A 22664-nucleotide genomic window follows, 5' to 3' on the forward strand; every position below is an offset into this window, starting at 1 on the left:
ATCTGGGTTCTTCGTGCTGTAAATGGAGGCTCAGAGAGATCACATCCCTTCACTTCCATGCTTCCTGGCCTTCCCTATCACCCTATCTGTACAAGTTTTCTGTTACTCAGAGGCAGAAGTGGTTTGGGGCAAAATTCCTTGGGGAATTATAAAGAATATTTGCTATTCAAACCCAACATCACATGGAACATATAAAGACTAAGGGTCTAAAGGGAAAGTATTCCAGGGCCACCTGGGTGGCTCAGTCAGTTAAGCATCTGACTTTGGCTCAGCTCATGATCTCATGGTTTGTGAGTTCGAGCCCCACATCAGATTCTACACCAACAGTGTGGGGCCTACCTGGGATTCTCTCTCTCTCTCTCTCTCTCTCTCTGCCCCTCCCCTACTTGCTCTCTCTCTTTCAAAATAAATAAATAAACTTAAAAAAAAATAAAATAAGTGTGCCTGAGTAGCTCAGTTGGTTAAGCATCTGAATTCAGCTCAGGTCATGATCTCATGGCTTGTGGGTCAGGCTCGCATCAGGCTCTGTACTGTCAGCTCAGAGCCTGGAGCTTGCTTAGGATTCTGTGTCTCCCTCTCTCTCTCTGCCCTTCACCTGCTCTCACTCTGTCTCTCTCTCTCAAAAATAAACATAAAAAAATTAAAAATAAATAAGATAAGTAAAATAGAGGGAAAGTGTTTCAAAGGCACCCAGCTGTGCGGAAACCATCTCTCTATCCAGCCCTCACATAAACTGCTGTGAATACTACTTTTCCGAAGAAGCCAACAATATCTTTTAACAGTGGTCTTTCTCCCAACTACAAAACGAAGGCATGTATCTTTGGAGGTACATTTTACTTTACTCTCTGTTCCTCTTTGTTTTACATTTTGAGTTGGTCCATTTGAAGGAGGGCCTGTTGTGAACTTGTTTACTTGCATTCATTTTTCTTGAGGCGGCGTACGGAGGAAGAAAATTGCATTCCAATCCCTCTGAAAAGATGTTTATTCTTCATTTCCTAACAGGGGTAGCAAACACTGCAACTATCTCTACAACTGTGGTTCTTCACACTTTTTGGTATGAAACCCCAAGAAAAGCTGATGAAAGCTAAGGATACTAGTCATTGAAAAAAATGCATATAAAATATTGAAAAAAATTTCAGCACTATCACCTTTCCCTTGAAGCCCATCCAAGAAGAGCACAGGTCCATGGGCAAGAGGTTGACAGTCCCCACTTTTCTCTGCTAGCTTTCTTTCTCAGTCTTTCTGTTTTTCTTCTCCAGATCAAGTCTAGACAGAGAACTTTAGTAATGACATGGTGGAAAACTCAGCAGATGAGAGAAGGAAGAGACATTTCAGTCCCGTATTCTACCGACATACACCCTGAGTCTGATGTTCTGCTGAGGCCAAGTCTAACACCTGGTATTTAGAGAGTGTGGTTACACAAATAATCCCAAAGAACAGGGTAGTAAGCAGTCAGTAATCACTGACTAGTCTACCTCTGGGTGAGTTTTTGCACTCACAGTTTCACAGCTAAAAAAAATTCTTCAGTGGATCTTTTTTTTTTTTTTTAAATGTTTATTTATTTTAGAGACAGAGATACAGAGCACAAGTGGGGTCGGGGCAGAGAGAGAGGGAGATGGAATCTGCAACAGGCTCCAGGTTCTGAGCTGTCAGCACAGAGCCCGACGCGGGGCTTGAACCCACGAACCATGAGATAATGACCGGAGCTGAAGTCAGACACTCAACCGACTGAGCCATCCAGGTGTCCCAGTGGATCTTTTTGTTTTTTCTAAGTTTATTTATTTATTTGGGGCGGGGAACGGGTGTTCCATGCATGGGGTAGGGGGAGAGAGAGAGAATCCCAAGCAGGCACTGCACTGTCAACACAGAGCCCGAGGTGCACACTGTCAGCATGGAGCCTGATGTGGGGCTCGAACTCATGAATTGCGAGATCATGACTTGAGCCTAAATCAGGAGTCGGATGCTTAAGTGACTGAGCCACCCAGGTGCCCCTTCGGTGGATCTTTGCATGGCTGCAGCCTTCTCACCGACTGCTCATCATTCAAATGTCACTTCCTAAAAGAGTGGGTTCCTAACCATCCTAAGTAGCTCCCTCACCAATAAAGCCATTCTCCAGCACACAACCCTACTTAAGAGTCTTCAAAATGCTTACCGTTACCTGAGATGATTTTTATTGTTGCTTTTTTCTTGCTAAATGTCTATACACCTAACTAGAATGTAAGTTACACAGGAGGAGAGATTTTGTCTGCAACTTTCTCTGTTATATCCTCAGCATTTCCAATAGCGCCTGGCACTCACGAAACATTGTGAGTTGATGAATGTGATGGAACCAGGTTGGTGGTCAGAAACATTTTCATCTGTGATTTTTGCATCTGTACTTGTATACAAGTGCGTAGCTCATTACAGGTATTGGAGGAGCTGTGTGCCAAATCCAACAATACTTCCGATGGGAATGTTTCTAAAATGTGCAATTGTTGCTTTATTTCTGCTCTGTCATTTTTCACAGGTTTCAAACGTGTCATAAAACATTATTGGGTCAGGGACCATGCAGGCCACCAGATGGTTGAGAATGATTTATTTCCTTGATTTCAGACTCCTGAAGAAAGATTGCAGGAAGAAAGCCAGTTCTTATCTCTGAGCTTACAGAATATGAAAGATAAAAGGGACCTTGAAGTTCATCTAGTCCAGATCCACTCTTAATTTAAAAACCCATTCTATCTGCCAATGACATGGTTATCTGACCTTGACTTTAATATTTTTAGTGATGAGCCACTCATTATTTTATAAGAGAACCTGTGTCACAACTGGACGGATTTTGATGAGCAAGGTCTTCCTTCTATTGATTCAAAATTTCCTTCCTGTAATGTCTGGCCCTTGGAGCAACAATGAGCAAGTCTAGTTCCTGTTCTGAATGATGAACTTTGAAATATTTGAAGACATCTAAAATATCTCCCCCTTAGTATCTGCTACTTCAGAATAAGTAACATAAATACCTCCAGCTGTCCCTCACTTGTTCCTCCCTGTTAGACCCCTCCGTCTTCCAGGTGGATGGTCTCTGGGCACTCTTCAATTAGGAAACATGTTCTCCAGGGCAAAGTGGAATTGAGTCTTATTTCTAATGATGGGTTTAATTGTACTTGTACCATAAAGCTACTAAGTGATCCACTTTTGTAAGTCAACTATGCATATAATTATGCACTGTATCATTACCAATACCAGCATCTGTTATTAATTATAAAGTGGAAAAGCAGAGCTACTCTGATATAATGAACCTCCATCTCTGCTGGAAGTCTATCTAAAGAATATCTTGTCACTGGCAATGTCGGCTTGCTACTGAAAATCTTTTGATGAAAATATGAAAAAGCTTTTAAAATAATCCGGCTTCTCAACTTGCACATGCACAATAATATGTCTTCTATCAATCTCAAAATCCATAGAATAAGTAATTATAGACAGCCTGAATGTAAGGTATTCCATTATAAATACTATCAGCGGAAATAATCTAAGATAAACTAGTAAAAATGAATGGCATTCTTACAGCAGAAGAAAAAACCCAACAAAACTTATCAAATGTTTAATTGAAAGCTTTTCAACTAAACAAAGCACAAGTGAAGTGAATCTGTCCATATTCAGACTTTATGGGAAGATCTGGCAAATTGATTTGTGTTTTGTCATTCTTATGATCAACATTGGTTATAATCATATTATCAGTATTAATCACTAAAAAGGGTAGAGATTATATATAGTGTTGTAGCCCAATATTTTCCCATACTGACTTGCCACTCCTAAAAGCTAACAAATGGATTAAGTTCACACTAGGAAAGTTGATAGGTTTCAACTCACATATACACTTAATACCTATACTGTAATCATCTGTGTTTTTAAAACCTAGTGGTAAGTTATAATGTATCTGAATATCCACAGTTATGTTTGCATTTAATAATATCTTAGAAATATTAAGCATTGTTTTTGTTCTATGGCACGAACAGGACCTTAACTATTGAACTTGTTAGCTGGCCATCCTTATTTCAGACTTTCACCTGGAAAAAAAAGATGTAGCATAATCACTAAAGAACTCAGAGACACTGAGCAAATGATTCTTTGATTATCTTTTAAAACAGGCAACCTAGGTAATTCAGTGGTTTCAACAATTCTTGTTATGAGTTGAGTTGTGTTCCCCACAAAAGCATATGTTGAGGTCCTAATCCCCAGAACCTCAAATGTGGTCTTATTTTGAAATAGAGTCATTGCCGATGTAATTAGTTAAGATGAAGTCATACTGAAAGAGGATGGGCCCCTACTCCAACATGACTTGTGTCTTTATGAACAAGGTGAAATCTGGAGACCTACACAAACAGGGAAAGTTCCATGTGAATATGAAGGCAGGGATTGGGGTGATGCTTCTACAACCAAGGAACACGAAAGATTGTCATCTAACTGCCAGAAGCTGAGGGAAGGACATAGAACAGATTCTTCCTCACACCCCTCAGAAGGAACCAACCTTCCTGACACCTTGATCTCAAGCTTTCTAGCTTTCAGAACCATGAAACAATAAGTATCTCCTGTTTAAGCCACTCACTTTGAGGTACTTTATTACAGCAGCCCTAGGAAACAAATACAATTCTAAATCCCTTAAAAAATCCTTGGCACACTTCTTTGTGGCACTTTAGGGCCCAAAGCACTTTATTTTGGATATGCTTAATGTGGCATAGTCTTGTCCTCTGAGATGAATTCTTTAACAGCCAAAAGCTACTTATACGTAAGCTATAAATACAATGGATCATTTGTGGAGGTAATCCGCCATTTTTCTCAAATAAGTTAATTTACACCATAAACTAATGAAACTGATTTTTGTGCATCTCTACAATTGACTTTAGCAGCCTAAAAGATGTTTTGAACAATAGGATTTTTAGGGAAAGACATATAGCCTCTTAAGATTACTGTTTTGAAATACATAAATATATATATAAATCTGGATGTTCTGTTTTAAAAAAAGTTTTGCTCTTTATCACCATGCTTTATGGTAAGCCGGAGGTTTTCAAATGGTGCTTTTGGATACCCAGATGCTTGACTGGAGATGTTATTGGGAAATAATCCCAGCCCCTCAGCCTGAGCACCCTCCCTGCCATCTGATTTACATTTTGAGTTTCCACTCTAGATCAAGGCTGCAATAAAATTTTCCATAATGTGGAAATGTCTTATATCTGCATTGTCTAATACTGAAGCTGCAAGTCTCAAGTGGCTTTTAAGCATTTGAAATGTAGCTATTTGAACTAACGAAATGAAATTTTAATTTAATTTAATTTTAATTTTAATAGCCACATGTAGCTATTGGTGACTGTACTGGATGGTATAGTTCTAGATTTTAATTTGAATTAAGATTCTACTGCTAACAAAGTTTGAAAATCACCACTACAAAGGAAGGAATAGGAAAGCTTCTGCTAACAAAGGAATAACTGGTTATCCTGAAAATTTTTCCCAGGAAACGCAGATAGGCAACTTTCTTGGGCATGTGAGGATTGATTTTAAACCCAGTGAGCATCTAATTTCTTTAAATCAGCTAACTAAAACTAATATCGCTGATCATTAGCCAGTAGGGGGAACTGAAGAGTAGAGGACAATGTTTTCCCTGGAGAGTGGGATTTTTTTTCCCTACATATGTTTTCGTCTCTGTGGAGGACCTAAAATACATAGTCTGTTCAAGAACTCCGAACCTTGTCTTCTGAAATATTCAGAGTTCTTTATACACTCCGCATGCACCTGTTTCCAAAGGATCCCTAGGAGGCAAGAGAACTTGGTTCTAGACAATACGGTTTAAAATCCAATTGATTCTAAATCTAGTCTTCCCCAATTCCTTTTTTGTTTAACTTCTTTTTTAATGTTTATTTATTTTTGAGAGAGACAGAGTGTGAGCAGGGGAGGGGCAGAGAGAGAGGAAGACACAGAATCTGAAGCTGGGTCCAGGCTCTGAGCTGTCAACGCAGAGCCTGGTGCAGGGCTTGAATTCACAAACCACGAGATCATGATCTAAGCCGAAGTTGGACGCTTAACTGATTGAGCCACCCAGGCACCCCCTACCCCCCACCGATTTCCTTTGTTAACACATGATGATTTTATACTGATTTTTAGTGCTATCCTGTTTCTCCACAAATTAGAGAATAATTTTAAGGGCCTTTATATTTAGATAGAAGAGGAAAATTTCATTGGCAAATTGTTGATTCTTTACCTAAAAGTCATTATAAGAAATCTTGTATGCATGATAAGTTCACAACCTATGGCCTTACCTCTTGATAAAGGTCACTGAGATCTTCCTGGTGGGCCTGTTTGGAACATCCTGGGAATTCCCTAACACAACAGGAATCTGGGGGCCAGTCCATCTCTGTCATTTCCAGCCAGTCGGTGAAGTACACCACCCCACAGCATTTAAACTGCAAAAGAATGACTGGTCAGGCTCAGCAACTGCAAAAATATTTTCTTAACTTACAGAAGATTAAACGTTAGATTTCTTAAATTTTTGTACCCAGAGCCAAACTCACCTCTCTCATTACCTAACGATGTGTGTACATTCTATGTTGACGACAAAAATGCGGCCAAGGACCCTATAATGGAACACTTCGAACAATAATGCTCATAACACATGCAGACAGATCAGGCATGGCTGAATCTCTCCACAACTGTATGGCCCTCCATAAGTGATCATTCAGCAGCAGACTGAACATTCACAGTAACAAAATCATTAGCAAGAATCCTATGTTTACCATTAAAACTTTAGCTACTAAAGAACAGTTGATCCATCTATTTGCATATCACCTGGTTTAACTAATATAACTGCTTAATATTTTCAGACATTAAATTACAAGTTTCCATTATCTCTGTAGAAAGAGTTGTTGACCAAAAGTCCACATCACAAAGATTACCCAACTTGGATTGATTAACCACTAAATTTTCAAAAATTTTTCAAAACATAAACACAGGTTTGGACAACAAATTTTTATTTAACTGAATGAGAATCTTGAAATAAAGTATCATATTCTAGCACCATGATCTCAGAAGAAATGATATGCCTTTAGCTTGAATAAAATTGGATTGAAGGAAAATTACTGTTGTCTTTTGTTTCTTTTTATCTGATTTCACCAAGGATTAGCAAAAACTTTTTCTGGTGAAAGTTTAGGAACACTGCTTAAGGATATATGTAGATTAGATTCAGAATAATTAACTATGATAATTTTCTGCCCTTGGATAGAGGGAGTTACTCTTCCCTACAGTCAAAAACAAGGACTCCTGGCAATCACTGAAAAGAACTTTGCCAAGAGTGACTGGCTCTGCAAATTATGTAGCCCAACAGGCCAATCTGTGTGCAGGATTAACACCGTATCATAAACTAGCACAATCCAGCATTCAAAATCCAACTAAAATCATCTATGAGGAATTCTGAACTTCTCATGTAAAATGAAACAAGGAAAATACTAAAAACCATTTTACACTTTTCCTTTTGCCTAAGTAACTAATTAAAAAAAAATCTTCAGACTATTGTAAATGATGAATTACTGATGCCACGAGTAATACTAAAATTTTCTGAGAAACATTTTTTATATTTTTAGTACTTTCCTTTTATAAACTTGTTCTAAAAGCTACAGATATACCATAAACATCATAAATTAAGTCAAACATAATTTGACATCATATATTTTACAAAAGGCCTTGAGTATCCATAAAAAACATACGTAGTAAAAAGACTTCACTTTCTAAAAATCATAAACTACTATATTTCCAAGGCAGGCTTTTTCAATTCTTGCACTCAGAGAAAACCCACTTCTCTCGTTTCCTAAGGACATGTGTTTTTCTATGTTGACGACACAAGTACAGTTCTTGGAACTCAAGCTCCGTCCACAATAGAACAGCCCATTTATCTGGCCTGGTCAGGAAATGAGGTGCTCCACAGAAATGACTTTTCCAAATAACTGAAGCATACCATGTTCAGTGCCAGATATATTTTTTAATATTAATAAGTCACTGAGTCATTTTTTTTTCTTTTTACATAGTTGTTTTTCTTTGTCAACAGGAGATACTAAATCGGTAATGAAATTTTCCCTGAGAACTCCCCTAAGTGGTCCCTCCACGACACTAGGCACGACTGGTCTACCTCTTCTCACGGTTTTCTCACCACCTTTAAAACTGCATCATTGAGAGAGGGCCACTCTTGCTAGCATCCTGTGAAACTGGAAAATACCACCACCACTTTACATATAAAGAAAGGTTCCGACGGGCCAAGTAACTTGCAGAGACCAGTATGTGGCAGGAGCCTATTTATTCCAAAGCCTGTACTCCAACCATTAAGTTAAAATAAATAAGTAAATACACCTTTAAAAATGAGTTTTTAAAAAATATATGAAATAAAGATCACTAAGGCTTGAGTGAGAGTCCACTAAAATGAGGTACATGCATAGAACTGCACTGAATGAGGGTCAGAAAAACTGGGGCCCCACCAGGTCACTTTTAGCTCTACAATTTATTTTGGGAGAGGGGTGTTATGGGCTGAAATGTGTTCTCCCTTCCCAAAATTCACCCCAAAATGTGACCACATTTGGAGATAGGACCTTTACAGGTGTAATTAAATTAAAAGAAGGTCATAAAGGTGGGATCTACTCCCATATGACTTACATCCATATAAGAAGGGGAAATCTGAACACAGATACATACAAAAGGAAGACAACGTGAAGACACAGGGAAAAGACTGCTGTCTACAAGCCTGGGAGAGAGGCCTCAGAAGAAGTCACCCCTGCACCCCTCGATCTCAGACTTCCAGCCTTCCAAACGGTGAGACGACGCATTTCTGTTATTCAAGCCCCCAGTGGTAACTTATTATGGCCATAGCCCTAGCAAACTAACACATAGGGGCTTTAAAAGACTCTTTCGGGGTGCCCAGAGATCTTTGCCATCTCCTTTCGGGTGAACTGGGCCTATGATACAGAGGAGGGAACTTACCAGGCAACAAAGCTAAAAACATGTACTATCATTACTTCGTCTACCTAAGTAAAGCCCCTCTTTGTGCCACTGGGAAAAAACTCACCTTGCTTTCTAGCCTGTTTTATCTTGGTCTACATCAGAAATCCCAGAACATAAGGAGCTCTGGACAGCTTCCACCCAGGGCAGTAGCTGAACACATCTTAACATAAATTCCCTAAGGCCTCACCTTTTTTCCCTTCACGTTGCCTTTAGTACAAATGAACAGTAAACAAACAAAGTCAGGAAGCATTTAAATAAATAGGAAATCTGTGTCACTATGATAATTTTCACCATCTCGACAACTGTGACACAAGGAGCCAAATTTGGAGATTATCCTGTACTTGAACCTCTGCCCATATTCCAGACAGAGGAACTGAGCAGAAAGCTGGATATCTATCATGGAAGACGCTGCCTCTCACATGAGTTGTGGCCCAGCTCTAAAGGAAACGAAAGGAAACAGGTATACTTGGTCACCCCAGCATCTCCAATCACAAGAAAACTGCGTGGGCAGAGAGCTTGGTTTGAAGCAAGATCAGCGGTTAACTTCAAGTCACCGAATTTTAAGCATCTAAATATAGTCTGTGTTTGAGAAGATGATATCCATGGGGCTTTATGGAAGTTGGGTAAGAAAAGCTGAAAGCGTCTGTGCTTTGTAATGCTATAGTTAATAACCTTGAGCTAAATGAGATCAAGCTTAAGATCCCATTTATTCTTCTCAACAATCCAAGGAGGCAGGTCATTTTATTATCCCTATTTTACAGGTGAGGAGACTGAGGCTAAAGAAGTTAAGTAAATGAGAGAAGCTCATGTAATATTAAGGAGCAGAGCCAGAATCTGAACCAAGATCTGACTAGAAAGCTCATGCTTCTTAAAAAAAAATGTTTATTTCTTTATTTTGAGAGAGAGAGAGCATGAGGGAGGGGGAAAGAGAGAGAGAGAGAGAGAGAGAGAGAGAGAGAGAATCCCAAGCAGACTCCATGCTGTCAGCACACAGCCTGACACAGGGCTCCTTCCCATGAACTGCAACATCATGACCTAAGCTGAAATCAAGAGACGTTCAATTAACCGGCTGAGCCACCCAGGTGCCCCAAAGCTTATGTTCTCAATGATATACTGATGCTTAATTCCCCAAAAAGAACCATTATTTTTTTAAAAATTAACTGTTTAAAAATAAAGACAGCCCTAAAGGTTGTGAAAAATTATGTATTCAAATAAAACTTGGATATATATCAAGAAACTCTCATAAAACTTCACAGTAGGTTAGCAACATGGCTCTTAAGAAATTCTTAAAATATATGTGAAGCATGTGAAATGAAGGGAAAAATGGTACACACAGGAAGAAAAGAAGGGCATGGAGTTACTTAAGGTATTTCTCAGTAAAGAATTCCACCCAGGGTAACTGAATCATAGGCTTCACTTTTCAGCACAGAGAAAATGACCAAAGCCAAAGCTTTGAACATTTGTTTTGAAAGTGTGCCATTTATTCCATACCCTCTGCCTCAGACACTGTAGCACTTACCTCTCTCTGGAAAAAATTCCAAGCGTGGGTAAGCCACCGGTATCTAGGTAAGCCATAATTTGTCATTCTGGCTTTCAAAGTGACCATGTCTGACCACTGTACTGGAACCTGGAGATAACAAACAAAATATCAACAGCTGGAACACACAAACACACACATACAGGAACACAAACGTTCACATATTCATAAATACAATCACTCACAGACTCATACACACACTTGGAATGTATTGCAATTAACAGATGCTATTTTAAACTTATATTTGTGGCCTAAATTAAGCTCAAGGTTATTAGCTACATATTAAACAATCTCTATGTGTAGATGTTTGCAGTAAATGAGGAAGTTCTTTACATTAAGCAAAGGAAAGAAAAGCAAAATCATTTAATGCTAATATCAAGCATTAGAAAGTCACAAAACAAGCAGTTTACTGTATATCCTACAGATCCAGCTAAAGAGCTCCTCATAACAAATGATCTTTGCCCAGAAAAGTCCTCTGATTTGATTTCAGAATGCTATGGAGTTGGTCTTTGAAGTGACTGCAGATTATAGCACTAAAATAATGGGATAAGAATTAAGAAGGAAAAGAATTCAGCTCAAGTCAAGCTTCACTATGGATTAAGTGTGTAACTATCTTTCCAAACATTGGGTTTCGGGTGCATGCTAGAATTTTAGAAAGAAAACCTCTCAGATTAAAGCGCTTTTTGTGCTTCTTGCCCCCAGTCACCTAGCACAGTCTCCCTTAACAGAGTGTTTAATCATGACAGCTTCAGGTACACAACCCAACAGTTGGCCAGAAACCTAGTCAGCATATCATGCAGTGCTTTATCTACAATGCCAGAGGAGAAACTGATGCATACACATCATAGCCTCACCACACATGTGGTATTAGGTTTACAACACGTAACTGGGAAACTGGACAGATATCCATATCCGATCTATCGGGTAATACAGGCCAAACTTAGCCAAACGAGCTTGACGCTAACTCAAGATTAGGACTGTTTTGAAATCTTATTTTTAAAAGACAGTAATACCAATAGAAGTAGTTTCAAAATTCCTGACCACAGAAATTCTTCATTGTTTTCCTTTGTTACTTTTCTTTTTTAATACTTGGAAATGTGCATATAAAAGGAAACATGCCAACACTGGGGCACACAACTCTGTTCCCCCCGAAAAATGGTCTGACCAGGTATACTCCATGTTCGCACGGTTTCGACATATTTCAGGTAACTAAACCAAAACTCAGGCTACTCACTATAAGTTATTATTTCATATGCTTTTGAACATAATATACATAGAAAGGAAATAAATTCTCTAGAAATTTGTAATCTGAAACAGTTAATATTATTGATTTTTCTAGAGAAAGAACGAATAGGAGGTAACTATGTATAAGCAACAGAAATAACAGGGAAACAGACTGACGTCAAATCTCTTGATTTGGTTATCAGAATAGTCTTATTTTAAATTTTATTTTACAAAATAAATATAAGTTGTTTCCCTCTTGTGACCACAATCAATCTGAGACCAAATATGGCAAGAAACAGAGATCACTGAGGTTCTGGCACAACATACTGTGATTTGGCCATAAAGGAAAACACACAGTTATTGGCTCCTTGCATGGAACAGCTAAGAGCACAAAGCCCATTCTATGCAAAGGCTGGGTTCTGCAAAATTTGGCAGCTAATAAACTTTAATGGCACTTTTCTTTCACACTGCTATTAGAGCAAAAGCAATAAAAAAAATTCTGACAAACTTTTTTTCCAAAGAACCATTTTCCACGTTTCTCTTTTAAACAGCCCAAACAGCCCCTGCTCTATCCTGATGACTTAGTGGGGAAGATTTGAATAAGCAAACAGTGATGTACGCACTCAACTGAAATGGCGGTGTGCATCCATATAGTACCACTATGACACCAAGAAGGTATGTGGCGACTGTCCCTTAACACAACAGAAGAAAGTATCTTCTAGAATTAGATTATATTAGAATCAAAACAGTTACTTTCACATACCTTAAATTAATTCATTTCATATTTGTTATAACTTGGGAGATTTATCAAATATCAGTATGACATAAAAACTATACAAACCATTTTAAAATCCATAGAGAGCAAACTTATTTCTAAAAACCTTTAATCATCAAAAAGAACATGATCAAAAGCTGAGCTGACGGGATCAGAGGTTAATTATACAACTACTATCTATTGCTTGAATGTCAAGAAGATATATGTATCTTGGGAAGAAAGAAAAAAATTGGAAGAGAACATCTCTTTATCAATAAAGCATAGAAACTGAGTCTGGAAGAACTACTCTTTCACTCCCCTAAATATACAATGTTTCTAGGGATGGAGTGAAAACGTGATTCTCAAAGACAGCAAGAACATTCCTATTTTAATAGGAGATTTCGTTTTAAAGAAAGTTTTTAACTTTCTTAAAATTAGTTAGAACCTGCCCTGACTTTTCAATTTTTAACAGAAAAAAAAAAAATCATCGTAAATTCTCTCTTCTTACTAAGAGCTGTCAGACAGGGGAAGCACTACTGTTTTCGGAGGGGTTCAGAGAGGCGGTTGTGCCAAAGCATCGTTTACATGCAAATTAGCATATGCAAAGGACCCATTAGTCTCTAATTACCGCTTAGGATTCAAAACAGTCTCACAGGACAGTAACAGATTCACCACAGAATCTTCAACAACTGTATCGGTACCAAAACACGTCTATTTTATTACACAACTGCTGAAATGCCTCTCTGAAATAAATACAAAATAACCTCTCTCTTTTTAAAAGCTCTTAAATGTTAAAATGTTGAGGATTCACCTGGGGAACTTGTCACAAATGTGGATGCCTGGTGCCTGCCGTTTCTTCCTCTGCTTTCCCCTCTATTCTGGCCTAGTGCCCTATAATGTGCATTTTAAAGACTGCCCTGGGTGACTCCTGCTGTAGACAGTCCAAGGACTACTTGTTGAAAAACATCATCTTCCTGAAACAGAATTACTCCAAGATGCTCGCAGTGGAAAAATCTGGCCTGCCACCATGAAAACAGCCAGCAATCAAATATGCAGAGATGTTCAACCTCATTGGCGATAAACGCACCAATTTTCATCAATGACGTGGGCAAACGTTAAAAAAGTAGTAATGCCTAGTGTTGTGCAAGGGTGAGGAGCAAGTGATTAACCAAGCAAGACTGGTAAAATCTGAAGACAGAGACTCTGACCCTTGTTCCTTCTCTCATTCATAGCTATAAAAGTTTTTCAGTTGATAAAATGAAAGAAAAAAAATGCTTCAGAGCGGTTTTCAGGTAGCCAAGTCTCAAACTAGCAGAGTGTTTCTAGGCTGAAGTAAACACACAGCAACTCTTCAAATATAATTCTTAAAGTAGAAGATGGCTCAGCTTGTTGCGAATAGAAGCTGCATGCTTCCTATTCATCAGCATACAGCTGCAGTGGGCATTTTCTGAGGCTTACATGTAGATTTCCAAGCTCTCCCAGATCCTGTTGCAAACACAAATCTTTCCTATTACACACTCAGAAGTTGGCACAATTATTTTAGGACACCTATTATTTGTAGTCTGTTGTATCCATGTTTAAGCAACCTGTGGAATTAAAGACATATAGTACAGCAAATAAAACATTACAAATTATGATTTGGAACTATGCTTTAGACACAGACAAGAAAATGTTAATTTTCAGAGGTATTGGGACCATCATTGTTATCATATAGTATAAACATTCAAATTAATAATCATGTGCCTAAATAACTCCAAAGTATGTGATTTAGAAGTCTGCACTAGAGATTGTCCAGATTGTAACTGTATCCCACTTTGAACTCACCATAATCTCCTGTTCATACGTCCAAACACCGCAAGCCAGTTCCACACAGAAAATGACGAGCAAACTTCCAAAGTACTGTAGGAGAACAAACAGTTAATGCTGTTAGGATAGAATCAAAACGAGATGCAGTCATTAGACATAAGCTAAATATTATTCAGCATTGTTTATCCAGTGGACAAGAAAACAGAGGCATATAGTCAAGAAGCTCCCTTGGGAGTAGATGGGAGACGTGTCAGCAAATTTAGAGAAATCTGCAGACAACGTCCAACAACTCACGTACATGGGTCGTTTGGCTGGTGCTCTATTTTATCAAGTACTTTCATGATGAATTCACTCAAACACCTTGTGAAATGGATAGGACTACCTCATTTTATAAGTGAGAAAATAATGCAGAAAGTAGGCAGTGCGATTTGCTCAAGAATGTGTACAGCGAATTCTGGAGGGCTAAGACCCTCGCAGTTGTGTCCCTTAAGCCATACCTCGACACCTCTCCCATTGTGGAGGTACCGTTGCAGAAATAGGAGGTAAAAGTGTGAGAAAGAAAGGGCTGTCTAAAAGCTCTCTTCACTAAATTCCAGCAGAAATAAAACAATACCAGCGCTTTCTGCATCTTACGTCACTGGGTCAGGGTGGGGGGTCCCTGGCAGTGATGATTAGTGATTAACCCCCATTACTGGAATGACATTTCCCTTACGGGCAGGAACTTTACTGTGTCCCTTGTTACAAAGCAGGTGCTCAATAAAGATTTGTTATATAATAGAATAAATGAAAACAAAGCAGAGTGATATCACTGTAAGAGACTGGGAGCTGCCTTGGACTGGGTGATCTCTACGAAGGTGATTTTTAGGAAGAGTCAGTAATGACAAGAAGGCAATGCTGATAAGATTCGTGGAAAAGCAATCCAGGAAGGGGAACTATTAAGAGCAAGGTCACCTATCTGAGCACGCTACTTCGTTAAAAATTCCCTGGTAACTGGAGTACAGAAGGAGGCAGGGTGGGTACAGGGAGTGTAAGTAGACCACGATGAGGAGCGTAAAGAGCCAGATCTTCATGGGCAGTAAAAAGGATTTTGGCTTTTATTCAAAGTGGAATCAAAATCCAGCGGCATGTGACAAGATCTGACGTACATTATAAAAACATAATTCTGGCTGTTTTGTAAAAAACGACCTGCAGGAAAGCAAAGGTGTGATAACAAAAAAAATTGCTAAATAAAACAATTGCTGAGCTAGCATGGTAGCAGGGATGGGCTGATACAGGATTGTGAGCCATCAACACTTGAGCACTGAGCTTCTTTGCTCATCATTTTTGCCAAGAAAGGGGAGGAGGAAATAAGAAATCTCGAAAACTGAGCTGATTTTCTACTACTTCCAGGATATATCCCTGTTATTTAAAGACATCAGTCACTGCTACTAGTTTTAATTTGCTTCTTTCATATAAAAAAATAAAGAATATGTAGCTGCATAATCTCGTAGATCATAACATGGTTTGAAAATAAAAATTGGTTCAAAAGATAAAGTGATATTTGTTAAGGTATTCCATTTTAGCACTTTTGTTTTCAATATATGCAGTACTCCTGGTCAGCATCAATCTACTCAAATCTCATTGCCTTACTTTAAAGAGTTTAGCCTTACAATGATGATCAGAAGAAAGTTTGTGAACACAGTACTCTAAGTCAGTTTTTCTGTAAACTCTCTTTCAAGGCTTACTTAACAGATTTCTAGACACGAACAATACTACATTTTCCCCTTATGTTACAAAGAGCAAATATTCAATAATTGTATACTAGATCAATTTTTTCTACGTTTGAGAAGACCCTGCAAGAGAGTAAGACTCTAGAGAAAAATTATACCATGGGATATTCTTGTTTTCTCAAATCTGTAATCTAATAAACTCTTTTCAAAATTGATGTTAGGTTACAATGAAGACCAAAGCAGCCCTGAAAAGCAAGACATCTCTAAAATAAAACATAGACATGGACACTGTTGCTTGTCAGGAGATAACCTTACTTTGCCTTGCAGATCACCAGGCAGATTTCTGGATTGATTTTATATCCTTTTAAATTCCATTTGAGTCGCTTCTCTTGTTTCTTGCCTCCTGGAGTCACTGGCCAGTGAAGGGCCAGCAGAAGGGCCCCAAGCACAGAACCCAGGGCAAAGTGCCCAGATGTAAGCAATACTTGTAATACCTGGGTAACTGTGCCAGGCCTATGGATCCAAACAGTGTAGTAACTACTCACACGCCAGCACCTCTGATTTCTTATGGTGAGCATTACAATGGGCTAGCAACATGATGACCTAAGCATCTCCAGGAATACATAAATAAAGCCTATATAACTAAAACAATTGCTTATTAAAAACTCAAAACTGAGATTATCTATCATGAGAAAGAAGAAGTCCACATAAGTTGGACACTGCTTTAACTCTGGGAAAACTCTAAAATTATTTTATCTTTTCAGATTTCCAATGATGTCACTGGATGCAAGTTCTTTCATATAAAACAATACTTCTGTCTTTATTCTACTTATACTCGGGAGCACAGATTTATTTCAGCTTCAGATTGAAAACGCACATTTCATCAACATTGTAAAACCTCCTTGAACTAAATTAAATCTAAAATTTAATTCAAATTATACATATATATGTTGTTGTTGTTTTTTTTACAAACAACGTTGCAGCCTCATGGTCAGATGCCTTTGCTTTGTTGTCATTGTATTGGCCTCACACGTCTAGTCTTCTAATTCCAAGGAAAATGTTAAATGCCAAATCCATTGTGAACACAACAAAGAGAGATCAACCCCATTTACTCCTACTTTTTCTTTTTCGGTGAGCTCTGAGTCTTAGATGGTCATCCTCAGATTGACTATTGACCAGAGAATCCCTCTGCCAGTATTTTGTTTAAGGGCTGGACCTGAGTGAGGCATCTGCTAATCCATAATTTCAACAGAACAAAGGTAGCAAAGAATAAAGCAATGGCTCCTGCTGACCTTTGCTATGGTATGAAGTGCACATACGTGTCACATTTCACTAAAGAGCCCTCCATTGTCCTCGACAGTATTGGGAACATGTGCATATCTCCCCTGACGGCGTTAGCCTGTGTCTCTCCTGCACGTCTACATCTACCATCCCCCTGCACATGCCTGGGTGAGGTGGTCTGCGCCAATCTAGTTTGCAGACCAACCAGCTACTCTCATCTCCTTCCTGAAACTTGAGAAGAGCTCAGAATTTGGAGTCGGAAGACTGAAGTTCAAACCCAGATCTGAACACACTCTGTGACCTCTGGCAAATCATTAAACCGGCCTGACTTCAGTTTGCTCATCTGTATGGTCAAGATGAAATAAAGCCTTCTTTGCTATTATCATCAAGGTTGATGGGAGGGTGGTTTGAAAAATGTCTTAATTTTAAATTTGCAAAACATTATACAAATGTTATTCTGAACCAATGTGTGAAATGCAATCCAATATTGACTTGTCCTTCCTTGCCGTAGAGGAAGTGCATTACCTACAACGTGACCCGTTTTTTTCCTCATTATGGTTCTCCAGCATTTCCTCTCTCGTTCTTTACCACTTTGCTTTTCTCCTTCCCTCCATGTATGGCAGGGTTCCCACTGTGGTACATCAGGCCTCAGAGGCTTTGGCTTTTAAACCAGTGAGGTGCTTCACACATAAGACACAGTGCTCATTAACTATTTGATTACTGGTTCTGCCTGGCAGGGATCTAGTTCTTTTTTTTTTTTTTTAAGTTTGTTTATTTTGAGAGAGAGAGATAGAGCACAAGCAGGTGAGGGACAGAGAGAGAGGGAAAAAGAGAATCTCAAGCAGGCCCCGCACTGTCAGCAAGGAGCCCAACATGGGGCTCGAACCCACGAACCCTCAGATCATTACCTGAGCAGAAACCAAGCGTTGGACGCTTAATGGATGGAGTCAGCCAAGCGCCCCTGGCAGGGATCTTGTTCTTAAACATTATCTTATGCCCCGTACCTGAGCAGTACCTGTCACACAGCAACTAGTCAATAAATGTTTGGTGGGAATAATAGTTTACCAATGAAAAAGACCAATTTCAGATTTCCTTGAGATTCTCTAATTCGAACTGTTTCCTGTTGACGTTTGACTCCCCTTGACTTCTGCTTACACATTTAAAGAAATTTTAAATGTTGCCTTTCTGTTTTACTATGGTCTTTTTTTGTGGGTTACTATATGATAATCCGGTGTGCCTTTAAACAATTGGGACGATTTAATGAAGCTAAATGAGAGGAGCTTTCCTCAGCTACCAACAACTGAACATTTTCGACAAATGAAGAATGTGAAGCTGTGTGTTTATACAAAAAAAACAAAAAAAAAAAAAAAATTCAGAATGCGATCATTTGCATGACAAACTATTTTATTTGTTTTAAACCTGATCCAATACAGAGTTCCTTAAAATAGCTAAGTTCATCTACTGTAACTCAACCAAAATTTGTGTTCTATGGATAAGCTTTATCTCTCAGCATATGTTCATGAAAAAAAGAAAACTGCATCAAATAAGGCAAGCGGGCAATAGGACACACACCCCAAAATATGCAATTAATTAGTGACTTTTTTTAACCAAATCTCTCAGGCTGAGGGTAATTACTGTCAGCTAAGAACTGAGAGCCCTCCCTAGGTTAGATAAAAGAAGATCAAATAAAACACTGTATGTGAAGTTGCTTTGTTGACTCTTTCTAAACGAGACAAATGAGAAGAACATGGGATCTGAAATAAAATAGACTTGGCCTCCAGATTCTGGCTCATGTACGTATCAATTGGATGAATGTGGGCAAACCACTAAGCCTCAGTTTCCTCATTTGTAAAATGAGAACGTTAAAAATAACCTTGCGGTGTTGTGCTAAGGATTCAATCAGGTAAAGTGTTCTTGGGTTGTAAACACTCCCTAAATAGCAGCTAGTAGTAACCGTACCATAGCACCTAGTAGAGTATAAACTCAATGAGGACAAGACGTATCATTCTGGCTTAAATACTTAACATACTGACTGGGATAGTGCACGTACTCAAGGCCTATTTCTTGAGTAGATGTGCTAGGATCAGAGGAGGATGGTGAATAACATGATTCATTTCCTTTTATCAGCGGCACTCCCACTAAAGGATGTCTAATCCTACAAGCTATTTGACAAAATCTTTACTGAAATCCCTATCTAATGCGAATATAGCTGGTATTTTTCCAAACATCTCTATTAGGAAGCCAAGGAGGAAGTAGTGGGTGGGGAACCCAACTTCTCTTTAAAAAGGACTGAAATCAAGTTGTTATTTTAAACTAAGATTGGCCACAATATCCACAATATGGGAAGAATGGCATAGGGTTAACCACTCCCTTTGTCCACTGGAAATATTTGAGGAGGAAGAGAAGGACATCAAATCCCACCTTCCTATTTAAGCCCTTGGTGACTTGTGGGTAAATGCATCCCCCAAGAGAAACAAAGGAGAGTTATTCCTCCCTATTAAAGGTTATTTCATCTCATTATATGTATACAGACAAAATAGTAAAATCTCAAGGAAGTCCTTTCCTAAAAAAACATTTATTTATAAAAATGATTTGGTTCCCTGATACCATCCACCCCAGGATTTCCCCCTAAAGAAAGCAGATTAATAAATACATGTCCCTATCCCTTCTCCCTCCTGAAATTTCACTAAAAAAAAGGGGGAGGGGCATTTTTTTAAAAAAAGGTATATTCCCAGAGGTAAAGGAAAAGGAGATAGCAACAAGCATAGTTTGGAAATGTACAAATTTATCAACAGTCCCCCAAAAGCTGAGTCGTAACCTAGTGGAGAAATTTGAAAACAACAGGGTCCCCCAAATGCTCAGATATTGGCAGCTGGGATACCACTGAAAGTGGATGAAGGTAGAGCTAAAGAATGACTTGTTGCAAACCTGTTTAGGAAGAAGTGAGACCCCTCAGGTCCCTTTCCCCACACCAGGTAGCTGGGTGACTACCCAACCCCACCCATACGGAAGTTGGGGATATTCATTCATGTCTGGAGACAGTAAAACAGAGTGTCAGGACTAGGGACACTGGATACAGTAGAGGATAAAGTACCGTACTAAAAAAAAGAATTGAAGTTCAAATTTACACACCTTTTCCACAAAGGTTCAAAACTCCAGTCGAACCAAAATAAGCATTGGCTTTCTCAGTAGAATACCGGAAGCAAAAGGGCAGTGGAGGAATGTCCTCAACATTCTAGGGAAAAAATGATTTCTAACCTATAATTCCATAGCAATCAAAATTATCATGAAAAGGCAAATAAAGCCATTTTTAGCCGTATAGGCTTCAAAAAATTGTCTCCTCTTCAGCAAACAACTGAAAGATGTGCTTCCTAAAATGAGAGACTGAACAGAAAATGGCAATGACTTGGAATCCAAAAAACAGGGATCTAAAATAAGAGAGAGACAAAGTAAATCCCAGAATGGTAGTAAAGGGATAGCCCATGATGCAAAAGCTTCAGTGGGCCTAGACTGGAGCATGTCTAGAATGTTCTGAGAGAGATTTCTTAAAAAAAAAAAAATTGATAGAATGCCCCAAATATTTGGACATATAAAGAGAACAGTTATACCAGAGGGAGTTTAGAGTTGAATTACACAGAAATACATAGAAAATAGAGTTATTAATTCCAAGAAAAACAAAGTATTATTCCAGAAAGAAAAATTAAGCCCAGTACTTTCCTGGCCCAGCTGTGAATAGTATTTACATAGTCCTAATCCTAAACACTGATCTATCCAGAGTTATGACACGTCCGTGTTGAGATATGATAGGAAGTATGCATGAAAGGTTGGGGCATGAGGGCAGGAAAGGGCACCAGTTCTCCATCTTAATAAGTTCTTGAGCATAAGAAGTCAGTGGGTAGTGCTTACAGCTAAAAATTTTTAAAAATGAGAATTTACATAAATATGAGATTTAGAGATGGGGAAGTAAATTCCAAGGGAATCTGTGAAAACAAAATTGAGAGCAGCTGCCACTTAGGAGTGGAAGATGGCGTAAGACTACTATTTCTTGTAATAAGGCCTTGAGAATGAAATTAACTGTAAGTTATGTGCATGAAGCACTCTGATACAAATAAAAGCAAAATTAAAACAAACAATAGTCCCCCTGAAGCCCTGACACCAAAGAGAAGAAGCTTGGAGACAGGATTTTCTATGTTCTACATAGAAAACGTTTTTCAAACAGGCGGCGAATTTTAAGTGGCCCAATTATACTTCACGGTTACTGGAACTAAAGGCGGTGGGTGGCAAATGGAAACTTCATGCTCAGGTGCTGTCATCTTTTTGCTAAATGAACCTTCAGTAGCTTAAAATAGGAGTGCTACAACAAAATACAAAAGTGTATACTTAAATGTGATTTATAGACCCAACCCAGGGGTCTCTCTGTATTACTAGATCCTGTTTGGCAATTCGGATCTCTCCTGGAACATTGCTCATTAAAACCACACATACAGTCTTCTCAGATTAGTGTGAGTTGGATTATTTTCCATGATATTTCATTTCAGTCAAAAAATTATGAAGCTTAGAATTCTATTTTGTGGGCAATTTCATTCAATGAGAGGGGCCTGGTTTTAGTTAACTTGCTGGAGAGAGAGATATATTTGTATACTCAAGTCACATGAGTATATAACATTGTAAGTGCACAAAAGTATATTAAATGTGTGTAAAAAAATTAAGTATACTAATATAGCTATGCAAATATGTGTATGTGAGTGAATACACACACACATATGCATGCATAATTTACTGTGCCAGAGATTTACATGCTATATAATTTATATAATTATATGATATGTAATATACAATTATATAATGCTATACTATATAATTTACTTCTCAAAAAATATTGCAAGAGCATCATTACGCTATTTTTAAAAAGAGAAAATGGAGCTAGGCACATTCTCACATAAGTGAGAGGCAATAGAACACTAAGTTTTTCAGAGCCCAGGTTCTGAAGTCAAACATCCTAGATTCAGATCCCAGCTTTACTACTTAATAGTTGGGCAAATCACTTTTCTAGATCTCAATGTCCTCATCTGTAAAATGCAGATAACAATAGTGAAGCCTCATGGTATGGTTGGGAGAATTTACATACAATACTGGCTGGCACATAGCATGTTATTATATTAGGGATATTGGTGGTGGTGTTAGCGATATCTCACAATCTACCATTTAATAGACCCCCAACTTATGAACATACATGCACACAGGGACATGTTCACATATGTTTATATAAAACTTTTCTTATCTTTGAACTGATGGGGAATGACCTAAAAACCTTATGTTCCCATCTTTGACCTTTCCCAGCTGGAAA

The 22664-nt window shown here is 38.4% G+C and overlaps 1 protein-coding gene across 2 annotated transcripts in view; it reads right to left on the minus strand.

Annotated features, from left to right (window-relative positions):
- The window catches only part of TSPAN12 (tetraspanin 12), a 63689-nt gene that overhangs the window by 13908 nt on the left and 27117 nt on the right, over window positions 1-22664 (minus strand). For both annotated transcript variants that reach the window (XM_042923080.1, XM_042923089.1), the window contains 3 exons: window positions 14346-14420; window positions 10526-10633; window positions 6285-6428 (listed from right to left, as the gene is read on the minus strand). In XM_042923080.1, coding sequence (XP_042779014.1) covers window positions 6285-6428; window positions 10526-10633; window positions 14346-14420 — 327 coding nt within the window. The remainder of the gene's footprint in view (window positions 1-6284; window positions 6429-10525; window positions 10634-14345; window positions 14421-22664) is intronic.

Source organism: Panthera leo, chromosome A2 (assembly GCF_018350215.1).
Source record: "Panthera leo isolate Ple1 chromosome A2, P.leo_Ple1_pat1.1, whole genome shotgun sequence".
Lineage (NCBI taxonomy): Eukaryota > Metazoa > Chordata > Mammalia > Carnivora > Felidae > Panthera > Panthera leo.